Here is a 23,124-nt window from a genome sequence, read left to right on the forward strand (position 1 = left end):
GCCCTGTTATTGTGTAAACGTGCATGGGAACCTATCTGAAACTCCCCATGATACAAAAGCGCAATTTTCCTCTGGGGGGAAATGATCAATGCAAAGCACGCGGCTAGCAGATGAACTTATTCTGCATCTCTTTTCTAACTACCTTCGTCTTTGTCAACAGCAATCTCTCTCCTTAACTCTGGGAGGTCATAGTCCTCCAGCTGTGACACCCCCACATTCCTCCCAGGAACGGGGGGGATGGGGGGAGCACGGGAAAATGAAGGATGATGGCAGCCTTGCAGCAGGACAACAGCACAGATTCCACAGAGACTCACCTCATCACCACAGCCCCATCACGTTCCCTGAAGAGCTGTTTCTCCTGGCCATCTAAACAATCTTGTTTTCCATCTTTTTAATTCTGAAGACTCCTGGCATTCTTCCCTACATTAGTCTTCTGTTTTTTGGCATGTGCGTGCGCGAGCGCGCGCGTGTGTGTGCGTGCCAAACCCTCAGTTTTTCTACCCCACCTCCTCTCTCACCTACCTGGCAGCACATCCTACAGAAAACATCAGGAGTCTAACAATACTACACAGCCTCTACCTCCACCAGAAGCAAACTAGGTCCTGTTTCTCAGACTTTTTCCCCAAAGGTAGACATCATTAGAAGGTGAACAGAGAAAGCATCTCTCCTGGGAGTCCTCTACACCTGAACTGGAAAAACATAAGAAGAGGTGCTTTTACCTTATGTTGACACCCGGACAGAAGGACTGACATGGAGAGAGCTGTGACTAATCACCACAGGAGGGCTGAGGCACGTGCGCCCCTGGCAGCTGCCCCTCCAAGTAGAACACACTTAATTCGAGGTAAGCTGTTCATCTATACGTGAGCTATGCCGACTGCGAGCTGAGAATCCCCTACTTACATACAAAACAGTGACTAGTTAACAAAAGTCCATTTGTTTTTCGCTTTTATCCAGGCATAAAGGCCTTATAATGAAACAGGCCTCAAGCCAAAAAAGCCTACAGTGTATGAATGGCAGGCTTTGGGATTTGAAACGAAGCTACCCACCACTATGGAGCTAAAGGTCACTGATGCTAAATACAGAAAAAAAAAATTTTAAATCTACCTTTTCTATGGAAACTACTATTAAAATGGTTTGCTTTTAAGTACTGATAGAGGAAGTGGACTGTGCAAAACCCCAGCTGCTTCTGGAAAACGACATTGCAACACAGTGCTGACCTGGGTTGCCACCTCCTGCCTACGATCTGAGGAGCCCTCAGCCCTCAGCCAGCCGGGCATGAACCCACTCAGTACAGCGGGGATCGGTGGGACGCAGCAATCACACAGAGACTGGCATCTTTATGCACAAGAAACACCAAGACCCACCGCTGCCTGACAGTCTAAAGAAAAGGACCCCGCTTTTAGTGGCTTCAGCTTTATTTATGAAGTCATTAGGATGAGCTTCAGAGGGTCCCGAATACTCTGCAACAGGAGGGCTGTCATTTCCAAAGCACAGTTCGTTTGTTTGTTTGTTGTTAATGCCACTTATGCAGTCTGAGGAAAGACTGGTTTCCCAGAGTTTATGGGCCCGCTGCCCAGAACTCTGCAGCGCGGCCTCCCTGCCCGGGGCCGGGGCAGCAGGAACTCGGCGCTGACCCTCTGGGCGCTTCCTGCTCAGCCCCCTTTGCAGAATTTTCTTCACAGTGTAACTCGATGCTTGAGCTGATTTCAAACCATAAATAGGACTCCCTTCCCCTTTCAATCTTCGCTCCTCTCCATTACCCTTCTGAAAATTACAGCGAAGAATCCAGAGAAAAGTAAATAAGGTAGACCACCTATCTGCTTTTAATCTCCAGACCAAGCGAAAAACACAGAAATGCTTGGCAGGAAAGACTGAAGCCTACAGCTAGATACCTTGTAGTCTCTGTGACTCTTTTTTTCAGTAAACTAAGCAGAGAATTTTGAGGATTTTTTTTAAACTATGGTATAAAACATTCATAAAATCTCACTAATGATTTGGTTAACCAGGAAAAGAGTGTTAAGTATCGATCATTTTCAATGTTTATTTTTTTTAAAGACAAAAAATAAACATCAATTTGGGGAGGGAGCTATGCAAAAGTGGGAGGAGGGTGGTGAATATTTTAAGAACAGACTCTTCCAGGACAGCCACGTGGGGAACGCTCTAACAGTTCTTGTGGACAGAACTGAATGACAGGAAGGATCTAGTACCCTGGGGAGAGAGGAGGAGAGAAGACAGTGCCCACTTAAATTAAAAAGCGAATTTCAGGACTCATAGAATCCAGACAGATGAGTGGTCTGCTCAAAACTGCCTAAAATGACTCTCTTGACATCTGTGAACATTCCTTTTAAAAACATCTCTAAAAAAGTGTTAAGAGTACAGGTTTTTAAGCTATTAAGTGACTGAACATAAATGGCACTTTAAAAGCACTTGATGTGTGGTAACTACCAATTATTTAATAACCTCCTCCACACCAAAAAAAATAAAAGGAACTTGAATTGTCAGCATTATGATTTCATTCTGAAGCAGGGAACTCTCACTGCACAAGAACTGACTGTGCTCCCGGTGTCACTTGGCTCCTTGTATCCCTGCCATGTCACCGTGTCGAGGCGGGTTTCTAAACTGTAAAATTTTTAATTTTTTAAACTGAGGTACAATTGCAAGGCAGTTTTGAGACTTTGCATGTGAACCCTTATTTAACTTTGACAGAGACAATCTTCTTTAAAAGTAAATCAGTAGAAGGGGAGATGGTTTGAAATGTGTCCCACCCCAGGGTTCCGGGGGCAGAGTGGGAAGACAAGGTGGGGATGGGTGAGAGCTGGCAGAGGAGAGGAAGGTGAGCCCAGGGCAGTGGGGAGAGGAGGAGGGATGCAGAGGGAACTGGGAAGGAACGGTGGCCCAGGAGTCACCGCTTGAGAAGTCGTGCAAGTGCCAGGCCAAAGAGGTCGAGGAAAACGACTCAGGAGAACCATCGCCGGACGGCGCGTCAGGCCCCTCAGCCAAGCCTTCACGCTGTCTGCCTGGTGGGGCTGCAACGGATCTAAGTCCCACAAGAAGGCAGCTAAGGGGCCTGCTGATCATCAGAAGTCAAACAGGTCCTGGAACTCACAAAACCTCATCATCTCCCCTAAACTGAGAATGACGAACAGCACCCTTTCTTGCAGAAGACACAGGCATAAAAGAAGAGACCACGGAGTGACAACACTGGTCTCACCTAACACGAGAGCACTGGTTCTGGCAGACAGACTTACACACACTCACCGAAGACTCTGGCCACGAATCCCAGCGGGAACTGGGAGGCAAACACAGTGAGGAACCAGGGCGCGGCGTACAGGCTGGGGCCGATCTCGTGCTCCTCCAGGTGGTTGTAGAGGTCTCGGTGGTAATCGTGGAGGAGCCTGGAGAGCTGGTACATCTGGATCTGCAGGGACAGGCATGCAGGGGTCATGGGGAGAGAGCAGTTACCCCCTCTCCCAGGGTGGAAGAGAAGGACCATCAGAACATTCAGGGGAGGTCCCTCATCTCTCCTTTATCCAGCGCGTGCTGGCTGGGGCTGCTGCCGTGGGGCAGGGCCTGGATGGGCCCAGGACACTCACGACGGGGCTCTCCCTGCCACTTCCTTTCTTTTTACTGTTTCCTTGTGTTTCTGAGCTAAGAGAATCTACATATCTGTCTTGTGGAAACATGTCATAAATTCTCTTACAAATACACATTCTTAGCACAACGCAAAGCCAGGGGAACTGAGAATAGACTCTGTGGAAGGACGCTACCCTACACCCGTTCCCTTGGCAAGTTCCTCTAACTCCCCCAAGTCATTCAAGAGGCAGAACAAGTGTGACTTCAGGTTTACAACACAGGAAAGTTAAAGTAGGAAGACAAGTGTTAACTCAAGATGGAGAAAATAACTTTTCCAACTGGGCTGAACTTCAGCTCATGGGGCTCCGGCTTCCTGCCCAGGAGGGTCCCAGGGCCAGGCCCCAATTTGAGCAGTGCCACGGTTGAGCCCAGAGAAACAGTAACCCAGAGAGGGCAGAGCCCCACCGAGATGCTGCAGGCTGGCTGTGCACTGCCCACACTGGAAAAACCTGTTTCCAGGGGGCCAGACAACACGGTTCTCTCAAGAACCAGCCGTGGCTCTTTCGTATCAAAACGAATCCAACCACCAGGCCCGGCCCACAGACTGTTATATTCTAAATTAAACAAACTGGAAAACTCTGCTCAGAAGAGGGCAGGGGTGCCTACAGAAAGTGTGCTGATGGGAGAAGGCAGGAAGAACCGGACAGTCTGTGCGGAAAGTGTGACGTGGGCCAAAATCTAGTCAACGGAACGGTTCCCTCCTCTGAGACTAATGTTCACATGGCGCATATGCACAGGTGGAGGGAAAGGATTTCTAGCCACGCTGTTCAGTGCTCTGGAAAAGTCCTCGACCCTAACGTATGCTTTCCAAGGACACTGCCTGAGACTCTGAAATCAGAGTATCTTGCTGGTAAGCAAACACATATACACAAGTTCCAACACTCAGGGATATTCTTGAAGCAGGATCCAGACTTCTCCCCAAACCTGAAAGGCGGCAGTAATCTCTCTGAACCTCAGCTTTCCTGTCTATAAATTGAGCCGATCAGCAGTGTCTTTCTGAGGACGTGGGCGCATATGAAACACGTGGTGTAATGCAAAGCACAGAGTAAGTTCTCAGCAGTGACATGTCACGGTGTTAACTACTGGTGGGAAAGCTCCTCAGACAGACCCGGAAAGGATCAGAAACATTTTTAGCATTTATCAAAGGCAGTAAGAACACTCTCTACCTGTAAAATAATCATGTCCGGCCGATACTGCTTCCGCAGTCCCATGTCAAACATCAGGAACTTGAGCATGTTAAACGCTTCTTCTTCGCCCATATGAAGCAGCAAGATGCCTGCCACAAAGCTGAGACCTTGGCAGTAGCCGACTTCCTGGTCTAGAAGCGAGTAGGCCTTCAAAATGTTGTAGAGTGACAGCTGCCCCGCACCCAGCTGGGCGGAGAAGTACGGATGGGTTGGAAAAGTTCTCCCTGTGAAAACAATACACATTAGCTGTGATTAAAAAAAAGAAGAAGAAGAAAGAAAGCTTATTGAACCAGAAATTGGACATGCTTCAGGTTAAAGCAACAGATCTTTTCAAGTTGGATCATGTCCTAAATCAGCACTTTAAACAAGGTCAGGTGGTTGTTCTTGGAATAATGCTTGCAATTAAAATCAGCAATTATTCATGCTTTCAGGTGAAAGAAATGAGAACCTCCTGTGAGCCTGCAGATAACCTGGATTTCAATGTAAAACCCAAAGAAAACTGTCCATCCTGTAAACATGCATCTACTGTCAGGAGGAGCTGACGCTGTGGTTCTTCACCCCTGAGCCGCCAGCACCATCGCCTTGCCGTGGACACGCCCTGATCAGCTCTTCCCAGGCCATCTGGTTTGCCTGCAATCCGACATTTCTGTTCTTTTAAACTACAGGCAGTGCTTTGAAAGACTGAGGAGCAGCAATTGTTTTCTTTTATACAAGACAGTTATCTCCCAGAAAGAGGTTAAAATAAAAAGCTCTTAACATCCTGATTCTCACAAAAACCTGGCATTCGGAAGGTTTATAAAGACTTCTGTCCAGGAGGCTTTTGTGGTTGATACCTGTCAAATCCCACCTCTCTTCTCCTCCTGGAATGTGACAGACGGGAAAGTGTGTCTCCAGGGAGCAGGGAAGTGCCTGATTAAAAAATGCTCAGCGGGGGCCACACCTGGACCCAGGGGAGAATTACAGCTTCGCCCGGATCAGCAAAGGCAGAAGGTACATAGAGGCCACAAGGTAAATGTTCACCTTAATTACTCAGTCACAGCAAAGGGAGGAGGATACGGTCATGTGTTATTCCCCAGCCCCCTGAGAAAGCATTAAACCAAATCAGTTTTGTTCTGAACTTGATTTAGGGCAGCAACCGCCAAAGAACGACTTTCCTGATTTCTTGTCCTGTGTTCTTCTCTCCCACTGCTCTACCTCTCCCGCCAGCAAGTCTTCCCTGAACACACCCTGGACGCATCACCCCACTACTGGATGGAAAGCAATCAAGAGCTCCCTAGTGCGGCTCCGCACACTCACCTCCTCACCTACCCTCCCACCATCATGCTCTACTCCAGGCTGGGGGTGGGCAGCCTCTGGTCCGAGCCCCTCCAGGCGCGAGCAGAGCTGAGTGTGCGCACGTGCGAGTGTGAGAGGGTGTGGCTGTGCCCGTGCGCTTCCCTCATCCACAGCAGCATATATAACCGAGCTCTGACGCCAGCCTCGCACATAATGTAACATTCTCCAGTGAATGCATTAAAAAGTAACAGTTGAAATTAACTTTATAGTTTGACCCAACACACACAATACTCTTATTTCAGAGTGTGATCAATATACATATTATTAACAAGACATTTGGCATTCTTTTCCTACTGGGCCTATGAAATCCAGTGTGTTCTTGGTACTGGCACACTTCTCAGTTCCGACCAGCCTCATTCCACCACGTGTTTCAAGAGCCACATGTGGCCGCAGTGCTGGACAGCACAGGGCACGCTCTCCTCAGGTTCTCAAAGGATGCGGGCAGAACTCTGGAGACAGCCCTTCACTCCTTTCCCAGCCCCAGCTCTGCCCCGCCCTGGCGTGCGCGCCTCCCCCACTTTCTCTGGGTCTCAAACAGGAACAGGTGGCAGAGCACAAAGGAGCCGTGCGGCACAGAGGAACACCAGTAAAGGCTTAGCTATTTTTAAATTTCATCTGCCAGTGTCAGCACTTCTGCTCCTCAGATGCCCCTCGTGTTAGATGCCGCCCTGCACAGAAACAAGAGCTCCTGAGAACCAGCCCACCTGATGAGCAGGTATTTCTCCTTTAACCCCTGCAGGGCTCCTAGGAGGACAAGCCTGGCAGGCTGCGGAGTGACCCATGCCAATCTGGTCCCTCAACAGCTGTCAGGTTTGAGGGCAACGCCTGCCCGAGCCTGTGTCCTGGGCAGTCACACGGGCTCCGTGCTTAGCAAGGTCTTGTGCTGGGTTTAATGCTCTGCTGTCACCGTCTTAAAACTCTTAATCTTGGAATAGGCTGTTCTGTATTTTTATCTTGCAAGAGGCCCACTCTGCAAGCCCCCTAGGTAGCCTCCCGGGGTAGCTACAGCCACCTTTCCCGCAGCTTGGCCTCCCAGCGATATGTTACGTGGAAGCACATCCAAGGCCACACTCTGCCAAACACACCGCCTTTATTAGCAAGCCAGCACGAGAAAGGAGCCACACAAGAACTTCACGTGCTCTGTCTTCAGGACTCCAACAAGCACCTCTTGGAAAAGGTTGGGTTGGAGAAGGGCTCTGTGGCAGTGTGATGGCAGAGACAGGCCATACGGGACGCTCCACGGAGCACAGGGACTCGGCCCTGATGGCGCTGGCCTCAAGCTCTACTCCTGAGTCGCTGGCAGCAGGGCCCAGACCCTCTCTGACCAACGACAGGTCTCGAACTTTACCCTGTTTCACCAATAAAAAGTTCTAAGAAGCATCTCTTATGCTAAGAGCAAACCCTAGAGTGTACATTTCAATTGCACCTGAAGTACATAAGCAACCACCTCTGGACAGTGGGTCCCTGACGTGGGAACTTCAAAACGCCAACCAAGCACCTGCGTGAGGATAGATTTATCTCACAAGGCCACATGTCACACTAGTAATACTCCAGGAGCATTTTTAGGTGTCACTACACAGGCAGTAACGTTACCCTCATTTTATTCACGAGAAAAATGGGAGGAGAAGGGGTTAGCCCTTTGGTAAAGTCACCCAGCTACCAAGTGGCAAACCCAGGATCTGACCTGGGTCCTGAATGCCTGGGACTAAGCTCTCACACTGATGTCAAAGAGGTATAGGAACTGGGGAAGACAGCTCTCACTCACTCACAGTGCCCCTAGCTCAGAGCACAAACTTGTCAAAGAGCCAAGGTCCTGCCCTCTCTTCTTAACAGAGTCTAAGTCTTCTACCTTCGCAGCAAAGCCTCCCCCAGGTGAGACCCGGCTCCTCCCCGGCTCCTCCTCCTTCACTGCTCACTCACCTCCCATGCAACACCTCATACCAGGCACTCTTCCCTGTATTTCCCCATCAACATCCTTGCTGTGTGACCTTGGGCACTTAGTTAACTCCTCTGAGCCTCTCCTTCTCACCTGGAAATGGGACTATGACTGTACTTTCTGGGGCCCCTGTGAGGATTAAATGCAAGGGTGCAGAGAACAAGAGGGACGTGGCCCTGCTCTCAGGGGGCTCTGTGGGTGGGAGAGACCATTTCAGACCGCTGGTGTTCCTGTGGTTCTCTTCCATCCCGTGGGGTGACGAGCACTCCAGAGCAGAGGGCTGGAGGGCATGGCGATGGTGGGGCTGGCCAGGGTCTGGGAAGGCTGCTGGGAGGAAGTGAACTTCCACCTAAAGCAAGCAGAGAAGAGGAGGCGCGAACAAGGCGGGGAGGGAAAAGGATACTGGGCAGCAAGCACCATGGCCCACAGGCCTGGGGCTGGCCATCAGGAGAAAGGACGAGAAAGAAGTGGAGCCTGTAAGCCGAGGGCACTAATGCTGAGCTGAGCCCTGGGAGCCAAGGCCGCGGAGCCAGCGACGTGAGGTTTCTCTCTAAGGAAAACTCAGGAGGCAGCCTGCGAGACAACCCAGGGTGGGCAGAGTCCAGGGCATGTGAGGATGTGAGTCAGGAAGCTGGCACCAGAGACCAGGTCCTCAACTGGGAGGGCACTGGTGGTGCAGGGGCGAGGGCTGGGTTCCGGATTTGCTCCCAAGACAGGCTGAGGACAAGGAGAGAGGGGAGGGCAGACTGACTCTGGAGTTTCTGGTAAGGAAAACTAGGTGGTTAATCCAAAATAGGAATTGACCAGAAAGAGAAGATTTGGGACAGAGGGCAAAGAGTCAGCAAACGTATGCCTGGACCTATAAAGTTTGGGAAATTTCATAAATGTGACCAGATTACAGTAGTTCTGCAATCTTGTGACCAAAACCCTTGGGGAAATGCATTTCACAATTCAGAATTTGTGAATTTTAGAAAGGTAACAGTGTATTTGTTGCATATTACGTAACCCCTAGAAGGATCAGGGCAGCAATCTATAATCAAACACACTTAGAATTTTGCAGCAAAACACAAGAAGAGCCACCCTGGCGAGAACAGCAAAGTCTGTAAACAGCCTCATGGCACTTCCAGTCAAATTCTGCCTCCAAAATATAGTTCAGGACTTGGTACATTTTGCCAAAATTAAGTTACAGAAAACTTTGGTTTTCATATTCATAGCTTTTGGAGTTGAGAAAAGGCAGACAAAAGATTATAGACCTGTATTAACTTGTATTAAAACTTACAAATTAGGTGAGAGCATAAATAATAGACTGTTTTTAAGGAAAAGCATCTTTTCCATTTCGAAACGTACAGCTTGAATCAGGTTCAGCAAGTGCTGTTCAGCTTTGTGCCTGGAGGACTCACTCTCAGGAAAGGGACAGCGGGGCACCTAACTGGACAGAAGGGATTAATGCAGTACACAGAAAGCTAAGGGGCATGAGGGAGGGACGGTCAGGCTGCCCTTTAGCACTAGTTTCCCGAGCCGTCAGACACTTGATGAGAAGGAAGGAGAAGCCACGTGGGTGCGGGGCGAGCGCACACAGGGGCCGGGACTGAGCTAAGTTCCCCAGGCCCTGACCCACTTCACCCACAACCTCAACGGCAGGCATTACACTCCCCCATTTTTAATAGTTGAGGGGAAAAAAAACAAAACAGGTTTTTTAGAACTTAGCTTAACATCTTACTTAAAGCATCTGACACATGAGTTCTGATGAAGGGAGAAAATCTTCCTATGAGGATCTGTCCCCGAGGCAGCGTGGTCAAGTGCACAGGGCACGCGCACCCCGGGAGGGACCATCTGGCCTCTGTGAACCTCGGTTTCCTCTTCTTCACGAAGGGCAGAACGCGCACTTTGTGGAGCCGGGAGCACACGCACAGGGCCTGGCACAAACGGTGCGGTGAGCGGCGTCGGGGCAGGTCCTCGGGTGCGCCGTGCAAAACACACTCAACACAGCTCCCGGCCAAGACAGGAAATGAAGGGCACACGTACCAAGGCAGAGGAGCAGTCCTGAAGAACCACTGCTCTACTGACTAGCACGTTCCACCCGAGCCTGGAAATCTCACTTCTAACAGGCGCTGAGAGGCGACAGAAAGCTCGGCCCCGCACCCGACTCCCACGAAGTCTGGCTCTGATGAACACGTGGAACTGAAAGTGGGTATGAATTCCAAATAACAACAGTATCGAACACTGTCACCGCCCAGATGGACTGGGACGTCTGTGGGCCCCAGACTTCCCCATCTTTAGTTATTATCCAAACCAGCCAAGTCTTCCCTGTCGCAGAGTCTCGGAACCAGCACTGATTTTCTTTATGCAAAAAAGCTGCCTGCACCAGCCTGACCAAGCGAAAACAGATGTTCCCGTGTGTTCTATGAGATCTTCAAATGCAGAGACAGTAAGACAGGCCCCGGCGCCCCTCCCAGGCTGGGGAACAGTCACGCCGTCAGCTCCTGAGGGGAGAAGAGCAATGACCGCCCGTCTGATGTTGAAATGCAGGCTGTCTTACACTCAGTTCTATCTGGGGGAGACACTGTCTTCCTGTGTTACATTCTCCCTGTCACTGGTTTTCAATGCTGGTCAGCCTAAGGACCTGCGGGGGGTCTCTGAGACCCGTTCAGGGGTCCATGAAGTCCTCCCGCCCTTTTCCAACTGTATCTATGTGAGGTCAGCTTTACCTCATATTTTTCAAACAACATAATCCCAACAGATTGAATGCAGAAGCAGATATGAACATTCAGCCGATCCTATTAAGCCAGACATTAAAGAGATTTGTAAACATGTAAAACAATGCCACTCTTCTCACTTTTTTTTAATTTGGGAAAATAAATTTTTCATAGTGATGTGTTGATATGCATGAGTTTATTATAGTTACTTTAAAAGAAATACACAAGTATTTATAGGAATAGACTATTTAATAGTAGAAACTAAAACTTTCTTAGTTTTCATTTCTAACATGGGAAATATTGATAGAAATTATCCACATCAACAAAGCTCTTTGGGCGTCTCAGTACTTTTAAGGGTGGAAGGAGTCCTGAGGTCCAGAGTCTGGGAAACGTCGTCCTAGGTGAACACCACACAGTCCACCCGCACTCCTGGGTACACACCAGGCGAAGGGAGGAGGCAGGCCTCATGGGCAGGAGATGGACCAGATTTAAAATATTCATGGATGATCGCATTCATACAATCCATTGTTAAGTACTGCAGCCCTAATTTAGAAGGCACTGGGCCAGCACTGGAAAAGGAAAAAATCATGTCCTCTGAAGAGTGTACACACATAGCTCACCTGCAGCAGGTGAGTCTCAGGCGGTGCACACGTATGAAGGCGATCAGCCCCGTGCACCTCACTGCTCACAAACGGGCCCACCCGCAAGGTGTTCAGTCTGCAGTGGCGCTCTACAGCTGACTAACAAGTCTCTTTCCTTTGCTTCTTTCACAAAGACCCTGGAGATTTCTGCAGGGAATGGTGCTGGCAAATGAGCAATGATTGTAATCCTGAAACTCCCTGGATCTTGATTTCCTCATTTGCAGAAGGAAGAGTAATCCTACAACCACAGGAACTCCAAGGCTCCTTCCTGACTGAGAGCACAGACCTCTCGATCTTCTATGGCTGCATTTAGCTCTGAGCAGAATTTCGGACTGAAGGAAAAATCCCCTTTGTATGACTCTTCACAATTTTAATTAAATAGTTTGGTGATCAATTGTTCAGTGTCTGTCTCCCACACTAGAATACGTGCTTGCTAGAGTGCCCGGATGCACCAGGGGCTCAGGAAGGATCCGCGGGTCACCACTGAGTGATGTGGGGCTGGGGAGCCGGGGAGGAGGAAGGCAGAGCTTCCCTAGACGCAGGTTACTTTTCAGAAACACTTGGCTGAGTCAAGTGGCTGCTGAAACTGGCTCCTACTGGCCTGTTCACATCTCTGCTCAACTCCACATCATATTGGTAGCTTCAGTTCAGCCAAAGTGAGAGTATTTACACCATGGAAATCTGCAAAAATTGGCATCAGCTTCTTTTGAGGGGTTGAGCTGGTTGGTAAGTATTTGCCAGCACACCCCTGACTGGCTGGAAAGACGTAGGGAGAGGTTAGGCCTCTCAGAAAACAAGCGAGGTCACCCTACTTTACTCTTTCACCACCTGTGTTTAGTTATATAACTTCAAGGTTAGAGAAGATTTTTAGAATGATCAAATAAATTTGATATCATGATGGGTTCTTGATATCAGAGGCAATGGCAGACCCTGTGGAATCAGCTGTGTAGCTTCTGGCACAAAAACTTTAATTAGACTCTTGAGCCATGATTTTTAACTGACTCCCATAAGGCAAGGTCCCAACTGGACAGACAGGTGTGTCCCATAACAAGACTGCTGCATGGTAAGTGCTAGGTACTTTTCTCTCTTTTGCCATTAATGCTTCTTAGTTTTTCACCCAGGACTTCAAGCCAAAGATGAAACAGAAAGCGGTGCTTGCCACCAGCACTCATCTGCTCATAATGAACAGCACCATCTACTACTCAAAGCACACGGCACCCCGCTCCTCATGGCAAACGAGCAGGCAGGGACGGAGGAGGGAGGCGCTCTCCTCCGCCCTTCCGTAGTCGGTCACCTTAAATATTCTCAGCTGATCCTTCAATTTGCCGGCTCTTCTCACCTTTTAAGGATTCTAAAACAGCAAGGAAAGATTCCCTTTTATAATACTTGGATTATAGCTCCTGTTCTTCCAGACACCAGGCAGGTTTTATACCTTTGGTTAAAATACGTTAAGTGGAAGCAAAAACCAATACAACAGCAGCCACGCTGGATTCTTGACCCAGATGTGTTTTTGGATACGTGCTCTGTCTCACTGCAGCCTTGGCGTGCCCAATCCCACTTCAGTGCCACTGACAGCAAGTCTCTAGAAGGCCACCAAAAATGGCTACTTCTGGTCACCAAAAGACCCATCAGACCTCTGCAGGGTTTGTAAACTAAGCCACCACTTTACCTAGAGAACACATTAAAAAGATACGTAATTGATGTGGGGCTGATTAGGAGCACTTTCTAAGTCTGCTCTCTGATTTAATGGTGTCCCTACATTTCTGGACCCATTCAAGGGTTATTCTAGCTAACCTCTCCTATCTTGGGGGAGGCTGGGCAGCCTCCCCGGGGAAGCACTGTCTGCAGGATTACCAGGAGAGGAGCAGCTGACACAGTGGAGGGTGACGTGGAGCCTGAACAGGGTCTCCAGCTCGCTGCTCAGTGTTCCCCACGGCCTTTCATGTGGCCATGACTAGACGGAGGCATAGCCACAAGGCAGGATGCTGGGCAGCACTGGGCGCCCCGCCAGGAGGGTGAGCAAGAAAAGAGAAGGAAGAAAGATCACAAGTACCTGAGGGCGGCACAAGGTGGGAAGGGGGAGGTTCCCGAACTAGGGCCTAAGTGTGATCTGCTAAGTGTCATCTCCTCTGCTGTTTTCCCCTGGCTGGGCGTGGCCAACTCTGACGGCATTTCTCCACCTCACCGGAGAAGGGAAAGCGGTGTGGGTCTGCAGCCGGCAGGGCCAAGAAAGACAAGCCATTTGGCGTCCTAGAAGGAACATGATACAAAGACTAGGAAGACCCAGGTCTAGAGCTTCCTGCCACTGAGCAGGGGCCTGTAACTTGGGCAAAGCACACAAGCTCTCTGGGCCTCATTCATCACCTCCAAAGTGGAAATAATATGTGTCCAAGATCAAACAGGGCTGTGCAAAGTTGAAATCCAACAAAGCTAGAGAATATGGTTCACTGTCCAACTACAAAGCCTAGTGTATTCTTGCTCTTTGGAGGAAAAAAAAATCTCGCAGAACGGATTAGATTAACAGCTAATTTCAGAAAGTAAAGCAAAAGGCAGGAATATAAACACGCATGAAAACCCAAAATACATCCAACCAACAAGCATTCTGTTCTGCTGGCCAGGATATGATGTCACTTTTTAGGAAACACTGAAACATGATTGGTTTTTGCTCTGCCCTGCACACCTCTGTTGGGCCTTGAGTGAGCCACAGTGTAGGCTAAAAAGCGTAGACAAAACAACTGACTTGGCAATACCACCTTGGTGCGAGGTGAGGGGGAAGTAATGGGCAAAGTCTGGAGGAACTTCTAAGTGAGGCCTCCCTGAACCTGGCCAAGCAGCACCAGATCCTGGCAGGCAGGGCGCAGGGCCCACTGCTGGGCTGGGCCAACACTCAGGTTCTCCCAGTTCAAGTGGGGAGAGAAGGCTGGGCCTGAAGGATGCCTGGACACAGGCAGGGCGGTTACCTAGGCAACAGCCTCTCTGGGGCCCTGGGAGGGCACAGAGCGGGCATCCACACTGGGACCATGACTGGAGAGAAGCCAGGTGGAGAGACGAGGCTGGTGTTGCTGGGGAGGAGAGGGTACACCTGGCCTTTGGGGGTGCAGAGCGTGAATGTGGGAGATGGGCGGGGGCGAACAGGATGTGAGTGCAGCCCGGCCCAGCCCAGGAGGAGGGAAGGCCAAATCTCAGCTCGCACACACCCCGTGCCAACTAGAGGAGAGACTGCCGCGGGCCTGTGGGCAGGGAGGCACCCGAGGTGCGGCCGCACAGACACAGCTCCCCGAGCAGCCTCACTGAGGCCCTTGCCTCATCTGGCCTTTTCTTCCCTCTGCAGAAAAGTGACTGTGTCTGAGCTCCAGGGGCAGAGGACACATCCCGCCCAATGACAAGAGTACTTACTGAAAGAAAAATGGAGAGAGGAGAACGTCTGAATCAGGAGGGGGAACATGTCCCCTCCCCTCCCCGGGAGGGGGTGTGCGGAGAAACTGTCCGTACCCCCTCCGCCCGTTCAGCCTCCTACTCTCAATTTATTTTTCTCTTCATTTCACATGGTAGGAACATGATGTCATTTTTCCTGTTACTCATCACATTAGCAAACACAGCTACTGCCAGTCCATAAAACTGCTTTCCTCAGGGTCAGCGGGCCAAATGGGCCCCAGCCCCAGACCTCACATTTTCACCGTCCCCAAGGTGCAATCATGGCCTGTCTGCATCACCCGTCACCCAGCCGGCCATCTCCTAGGGACACTGGGGCTCCTGGTGCAGAGGGCCTGAGGAATGGAAGGGTCTATAGCAGCCCAGAGCCAGAGTGGGCTCAGGTCCTGGCAGTTAGCCGTGTGACCGTGGTCCACAGTTGACCTCTCATGCCTCAGAGAGCATCCTCATTTCTTAAAAAGGATACAGGTCCAATTTCCCAGGGCTGTTGCGAGGTTCGCGTGAGGTTGGGATGCTAGTGCCTGCCTCATATTCAACACCAAGAGACTTACTGAGCACCTACTACACGATGGGTTCTGTCCCAGGAGCTGGGGTACAGCTACAAACAGCCTTGGACCAGCCCACAGAGGGAGAGCTACATCCTATTGGGGAGAAAGGCCATAAAAAGGCTCTGTCACATAACTGAGGACAGTGATGGGGGGCGATAGGGGGAGCGGAGGCCTGGAGTCACACTGCACGGCAGAACAACAGCTGTGTCACTTCAGGTATTTCCTAACCTCTCTGCATTTCACTATTCTCAACTCTAACTAAGGATAGAACGATACTTCCCTGATCATGTTGTGAGGATTAAATAAAGAAGTTTAAGTAACCTCGCACATTTGGCCCAAGGAAAAGTTAAGTATTAGCTTTAAATAGCAATAATTGTCATAATGATAAACGTGGTATCACGAGGGGAGCGTACAGGGTGGGACAGAAAGGCTGAGCAGAGTCATCGAATGCAGTCGCAGGTGGGAGAAGGGGCCATGTCAGGGCCAGTTTCTCAGGGGGACATTTAAGCTCAGGCCTGGGGAGAGAGGCCTGGGAGCTGCCCGCTCCGGCTCACCCTCACACCTCGAGTGACTGTAAAGTCCTCTCTCCCTCCAGGATGCTGTGCGGGGGGAACTCAAAGAGCCTGGCCTCCGTGGGGCCCAAAGCACTGGCTGGGGTGGGTGTTCTGGAAGCAGGACCACGTGCTCTAGAAGTACCAGGGCCGAGCTCCTGTCACGCGAAGCCGGTGGACCTCCCCAGGGGACAGAGGCCCCGGTGAGAGGCAGCAGGAGGAAAGGAAGTCCCCACGTGGGGCCACTGACAGGTCTTGTGCATTGTGATCACATCCTGATTCCACAAGCTCTTCACCGTGCTAACCGCAAGTGTACTCAATACAGTTTCCACCTTAGTGTTTTTAAAACTGTTTAAGAGACAAGATTCCTGCCTATTTGCAAAATAAAATCACCCAAGGTATACACACAAACTGCTTTCTACAATTTTTCTAGTAAATCCTGTTTGTAAGCCATAGACTAAGGGGTGCCTCCTATAATTAAACGCAGCTGCAGCCCTGACACTTGCGGTTTCCAGGATGTTTCTTCTGTTGACTACAAACCTCCTATCAATATCTGAATTACTGAACTCAACAACGGTCACAACTGGAGCCTCTGCGACCCTCCCTGCCCCCTGCCCCAGGGCTGACCAGAGTTAACAAGCTGCCCAGTTCAGAGAGGGATTTTTATACATCTGAAGCAGACATTTGTGATTACTCTAGGGCTTTGTTGATTAAAAGTCTCAGTAGTAAATTTTGATCGCTAAACCTAAAGACAGATCACTAAATAACTTGGACGGCCTCTCCAGATTTCTCAAGTGAGTGAAAACTTCCATTTTCATGTTAAATCGACTGCAGACTCACCGAGGTCGATGAGAATCGCGTGCTGCTGGGAGGTGAGCTGTTTTAAGAGCTCTTTGTATGGTGTGTCCTTCGGCTGCTGTTTGCTGGGAAACTGGTGCTTCAGGTGGTGTTGCTCCGCGAGGAATTTCCAGATTTCACCCCGGTGATGCCGTGGCACACCTTCCCAGGTGGGGGTGGGAAAGAGAGAGAGAGACTTCAAGTACAGAATACACCTTAATGATAAAAGCGAGCTGTGTTTCATGCCATTGACCCAAATTCTCATTCCATTATGAATTAACAGCACAGGAAGGGAAAGGAAGCAAACTTGCTCCCTTCCATCCTCCCCTCACCCCCATTCTCCCCTCACTTTCCTTCCACCTTTCAAATACACATGTAGTACGCTCAGACTGTATTAGACTCTGCAAGGGATAAACTGACCAATGACAGGAGCCCTTATCTGGTACCAATTAATAACATCCCAGGGAAAGAAGAACAAGCATGCAAAATACGGCGCCAAATGTGGCCTCAGAGGAGGGACAGAAGCAAAGTGCGGTGAGTTGGGAAGAAGGAGCTCAATGGGGGAAAAGAGAGGAGACAAGTCAGAGGGAACTGGACCGCAGTACATGGCACGTGCGCAGAGGGAGCAGGTGGCAGTCAGGCTGGAAGGGCTTCGCTGGAAGCAAAACTGAGGGCAAGAAACCAGCAGTCTACTTGGTTACTGGAGGGAACCACTGAATGCTCTTGAGCTGGGGAAGGAGGAGCTGCACCAAAGCTGAGACTCGGGAATACTGATTAAACATCCTTCTGGAGGATGAGCTGGAGGAAGGGGCCAGAGGTTAGACAGGGATGGTCTGCTTGAACGCGCCTTGGTGGGCACTCAACGTGGCCCTAAAAACAAGAAAAATGATCTAAGAGCCCCTACCTAATGTTTTAGATCTGATTAATCTGAATACTTAAAGTACTTTAAAAATGTCTAAAACTAAGGAAAGTTCTCTTAAAATCAATGATGTTACTTAAGGCAAACCTCATTAGAAAAAGTGATCGTTTTCAATCAAAATTCTCGGGTTCCTGATTCTGTTGTGATAAGGCCCAAATGTGGAAAAGGAGAGCAAAGAAAACTGCAGAATAAGCCACCAAACCCTTCTTATCTCTGAGAGGCACTCTCTTTGGAGAAAAGGAGCCTCCGAATCAAGGATTAACCTTTCTTTCCATCCAGAGAAAGAGCAGCAGCGACAGTCACTGGGAGGCGACCAGGCGCTGTCACCACCCTCCACACTTTACATCACCCCACGACCTGCTGAGGGAGGTGCAGCACTGGTCCACGTGGTAAAGGGGAGGGAACAGGCCCCCCGCTGAGAACAGGCCTCCCGGCTGCTGAGTGGCAGCCAGGGAAAGTGACTGCCAGCTTCTCTCCAAGTTCCCCCTGTCGGACAAGCACTACTCAGACAGGAACTGCGGAAAGTATTTTACGTTCTTACCTGGCAATTAATAATAAAATAATCATTTGTGGATTTGAACCAGAGTCCATTTCATTTATTACAGATCCACATGGAATGACTCAGAAAGCACCACTCAGCCCTCGCCTGGAAACACAGTACAGTAAGGAATTCGGTTTTACCGTGTGGGAGAAATACAGGGCCACACTTAACTGTGACCACATCCCACTTTCTCTGTTTATCTCAGAGTTAATTAGATGACTCTGTGTAGTGGGTTGAATGGTGACCTCCAAAAAGGTATGTCCAAGTCCTAGTCACCAGAAGCTATGAATGTTACCTTATTTGGAAAAAGGGTCTTTGCAGATATCATTAAGTCAGGGGAAGATCATGAAATGAGATTATCGGGTAGGGGTGGGGGGTTGGCGAGCTATATCCAATGACAGTGTCTTTACAAGAGTCAGCAGAGAAGAAGACAGGAAGAGGAGGCAGAGACTGACACGGTGCAGCCCCAGTCGAGGGAGGCCAACAGCCACCAGGAGGTGGAAGAGGCCAAGCGCAGCGCTGCCCACACCCAGACTTCAGACTTCTGGCCTCCGGACCAAGAGAGAAAAACTTGTTGTTTTAGCCACTAATTTTGTGATCATTTGTTACAGCAGCAACAGGAAACTAATACACCCTGACAGATGCCTTTTTATGTTATTTTAGTTCTTCTCTCCCTACTATTCCTGCTCATGGGTGGGTGGGTGTGTGTGTCTATGTGTACAAACCTCATACTTCACACCATATTAGAGGTAAATGTGGGCTGAAAAACAGCATGTTAAATGATTAATAGTGGGGCTTTTCACAAAATAATTTTTTCAAACTGAGAAACTTTCCCAAGTTATGAGACAACCAATTTCCCCTTATTACTAAATCATTCCCAGTATCTTATCAAACCTTTACTGTTGGGAGGAAAGGAACAAATGGCTGAGTCACTGGACAGTACCACATATTCTGGTATTTAAGAGAAAGCTTAGATTTTCTGATTTAAAAACAAAGGGTCGCACAAATCAGAGCCAATATTTTTGCTAAGAATGACCTGGAATACCACTCCCCATGCTCAGTTTTGCCTCAGTTCCTAACCAGAGAGAAATCTGGCAGTGGACTGGGGCCTGCAGGCAGGGTTCTGGGTGGACAGGAGGCCACCCACCCCAAAATGTAAATACTTTTTAATTTTTACTGACTTTAAAAGGTAATACATGCTCATTATTTAAATGGGGGGAAAAAACAAACCAACCTTCTGAAAACACAAAGGGAAGTGAAAAACCACCTAACTAGAGGGAACATATAATTCACCTCCCAAAGCAGGAAGCTTCTGAAAGAGAAGGGGAGGAAGGCTACTAATTATTGTACTGGGACAGGTTGTAAAGCAGGTACCCAGAAGCACAGCCATCCTGCCCACAGTTCGGGCATCTGCACACATGTCACGGATGTCTCTACACACACACACACACACACACACACACACAGAGCTGTACAGGAGACCATGCGGTCCTCTTCTTTTCCATTTAACAACTTACCTCAGACATCTCTGATGTCAGTCAACATAAATCTACTGTGTCATTTTCAATGAGTATGGGTGTGGTCACACGATTGGAGGTCTGGGGGTTCTGCTTTGTTTTTTGGCTACTAAACAAGGTCACAATAAACATTCTTCCCACTGCAGTACATTTTTGACTGATTGATTTCTAGAATAGGTTTCTATACATGTCAGTGCTGGGTCAAAGGTGAGCACTGTTTGCACCTGGCCCACACTGCCAACTGCTCAGGTGGCCTCTTTGCAATCCCATTCCTCGAAAAGTATGCTCCAGATTATAAAGTTCTACGTTGCTATCTTTAGAGAAATCATTTAAACCCAAAGTAAACTTTGAGTTATTTAAAATTCCCTAGAATTATTCTTCCTTCTCCCAGGTTGACGCCCTAAAATCCTGCCACTCTGATCCAGCTTTAACTCGGGAAGTTTACACATCTCTTTCTTTCCATCACTTAGCGATCTTTAGATCATTAAGAGGAGAGCCTTCTTATCCACACAGGGTCTGTCTTCTCTTTTAAGGGCTCAGAAGTGACTTGGCCTCTAACTGGAAGGTCAAAGGTGAGATTCTGATTTGATCTCGTTTTAATTCTGAGCTATGAGATGGACTGTGGTCATTTGTTTGGAGTCGTTCAATCTTACATGTTGAAACCAGCTGAATGATTGACAAATCTCCTTTTACAGTTACAGATACAAAGTTTCTGCCACAGAAAGTGATGTGGTGATGTCAGGGGATACTCAAGGAAATTCCAGGGTACCCTCAGCTCACCTCTGTGTATAAACTGTCCAGTCATCCATCCCCAGCTTCACTACCCAGATTCCAGATACTCAGAATACTTCTAGTTAGTCCCTCTTATAAAATGCCTGATGAAGACCAATATATATCCAGGTGCCAGGCTTCTAAGAAGCTCAAACATTTGGGACAGCTGTCACAGAACCATGCAATTTACCCTGTGCAGAAGCAGAGCCACTGAAGACCATCATCTAGTCAGCAGTGAAAAGACTAAGGACTCATTCTATTCTCTGCTTTCTCCTTTTTCAAAACAGCAATCTGGGGCCACATGGTGCAATGGTAAGCCTCCAGCAACCACTATGGCACAAAGAATGTGAGAACTGGAAGAGAGCAGTGAGATCCTCTGAGAGGTCCATGCCTCTCATTCTACCAGCCACTAGGCCAGAGCCCAGAAAAGTGAGGCCACACTGGGAGGTGTTGGCCAATTCAGAACCTGAGGCCTCACCACTCACCACGTTTCTAGTCTCTGAGAATAGTACAACCGAGGCACTACTCAACTGTGGGCAGGGCTCGATGGTGGCCAGAACTCTAGCAGACTGGGATGCAACCAGCTCCGTGGCCCTGGGCCCATTACTCAACATCTCTAGGTCCAAGTTTTATTACCCACAGCAAGGGGAAAGTCATAACTAGTTGTAGCTACATGTATTATTACTAACACTGATGCTCTCCAAACTCAGATAAAGGTTAAATAATGCCTAACAGACCATGCTAGGAAAACTGCTTTGCTGTATTTACTCTTGGAGATAAATAATGCTTGTGTAACTTCGTCCACTGGACTGCTGATAAAGTCAGAAGAGAACCTAAAATTTTTACCCATTTGTAACCTTTATTCTAATCACCTGGTTATTCCTGCCTAGACTGATCAGAACTCAGTGGCACTAGAACTCAATCAGACTCAGAAAGCTTCCAAAGAAATGGTTCTGTTTTGCTTGAACACTAACAATCACTGAAGAACAAAGTTCTAAAATGCTGTCAAACTATCTGTATTGAAGGACAAGTTTTTCTGTTCTTTTTAAATGTTCCAATCCACTACAGGTCGATACTTTGATAAAATACAGTAAAAATGAATTAGAAAAATGAAATGGGAGGAAAAAAGACTGACAAAATACGGAAGTCCACATTTCTTTTATTAGGACCACTCTGCCAAACTGCCAGGGAAGTTTCCAGATGCATAGTCCCAAGTCCCACACTTATTCTGGATCAGTAACTGTCCGGACCTACACACAGTCAGCAGGTCACACTAAAACAAAGAGCATGTACCATCCACTCTCCAAGGCCTTCCAGCACAGCGGACGCATGTGGTGTGCTTCTCACAACCACCACTGTCATCACCCACATCTCACACATGTGGCGAGTGAGGCTCAGAGAGGTTAAGCCATTTGCCTAAGATCACATCACAAAGCAGCTGGTAGAGCTGGAATTCAAACCTGAGACTACCTGCCTGAAGTCTGCACCAGGCACTCCGTTGTCCCCTGAGAGTCCCCAGAGGGAAGCCACACAATCCATGGTCAGTGTACTATTTAACTCAGGGTATCATCACATCATTACCCAGTTTGTAGCATCTAAGCCCTTAGGCTTTCCTTTGTCTTCTTCCTATTTCTTGGTCTTCTGGGCATTTTAATTAATTTAATTAAGAGGAATCATGAAAGGTGATAAAACTCAAGTTAATTAACTAAGACATCTGGAAACAGATTCGGTAAAGACATGACAAACAGAAGAGAGATGGCCACCGAAATAAATGTTTTTATTCCACACACCTCCCCAGTCATCAGTGAGGGCGAGGCTGCCAGCTGGACTGGTCCCCAGGTAAGCTTACCTTGCCCAACAGCCGAGTGCATTTTTTCCATGTCAAACTTGATTTTCGATCTTCCTGGAGTGGCAAGCATCTTTTCCCATACTGTAGTTACTTCTTTAAGACAAGGAGTGATTTCTTCATAATCAAGCTTCAGGCGCTTGTTCAGCAAATCATTTTCAGAGGCTGGAACAGACAATTTCAGAACATGTTAGTGAATGCTACACCCACAGGTCTCCTATTTCATAACCCGGCTGCCTGCACATCACCCGCTGCGATGTTGAGGAGCTACAGCCAGCGTAACAGGTCCTCGTCAAAGACACTGACCCTGCCCCACCCCATTTCCCTATGTTGGAAAAAGCTAAACAGCTAGGAGGTATCCCTGATTCCTACTGCCCCAGTGAACTCTGTTGGCTGCACTGCTAACATACGCCCACACCTGTCTGGTTCGACCCATCACCACAGCTACCCTACCAACCATAAATGGCTCGAGGGCAGGAACTATGTGTTAAAACTCCCAGCTCCCAGCATGGCTGGATCACAACAAAACTTCGTCTAAATTAGGAGAGGCTCTCGGAAGATGGTTCCTTCTTATTTAGAGCCAAACCTCCTTTAGGCAGCTTCGACCCTTAGTCATGCTCCTGCTGCCTGGGGCTGAACAGAATCGAATCAATCTGACCTCTTCACATGGCATCTCCTCAAATATATGAGGATAGCTGTTACTTCCTACCAACCTTATTCAGTTCATAGCTGCA

At 48.7% G+C, this 23,124-nt stretch overlaps 1 protein-coding gene across 3 annotated transcripts in view; it reads right to left on the reverse strand.

Moving 5' to 3' along the window:
* The window catches only part of TBC1D1 (TBC1 domain family member 1), a 181,187-nt gene that overhangs the window by 13,947 nt on the left and 144,116 nt on the right, over window positions 1-23,124 (reverse strand). For all 3 annotated transcript variants that reach the window (XM_015243989.3, XM_015243990.3, XM_072945268.1), the window contains 4 exons: window positions 22,394-22,555; window positions 16,800-16,958; window positions 4,800-5,044; window positions 3,259-3,418 (listed from right to left, as the gene is read on the reverse strand). In XM_015243989.3, the coding sequence (XP_015099475.1) occupies window positions 3,259-3,418; window positions 4,800-5,044; window positions 16,800-16,958; window positions 22,394-22,555 (726 nt within the window). The remainder of the gene's footprint in view (window positions 1-3,258; window positions 3,419-4,799; window positions 5,045-16,799; window positions 16,959-22,393; window positions 22,556-23,124) is intronic.

This window comes from Vicugna pacos, chromosome 2, assembly GCF_048564905.1.
Source record: "Vicugna pacos chromosome 2, VicPac4, whole genome shotgun sequence".
NCBI classification, from domain to species: domain Eukaryota; kingdom Metazoa; phylum Chordata; class Mammalia; order Artiodactyla; family Camelidae; genus Vicugna; species Vicugna pacos.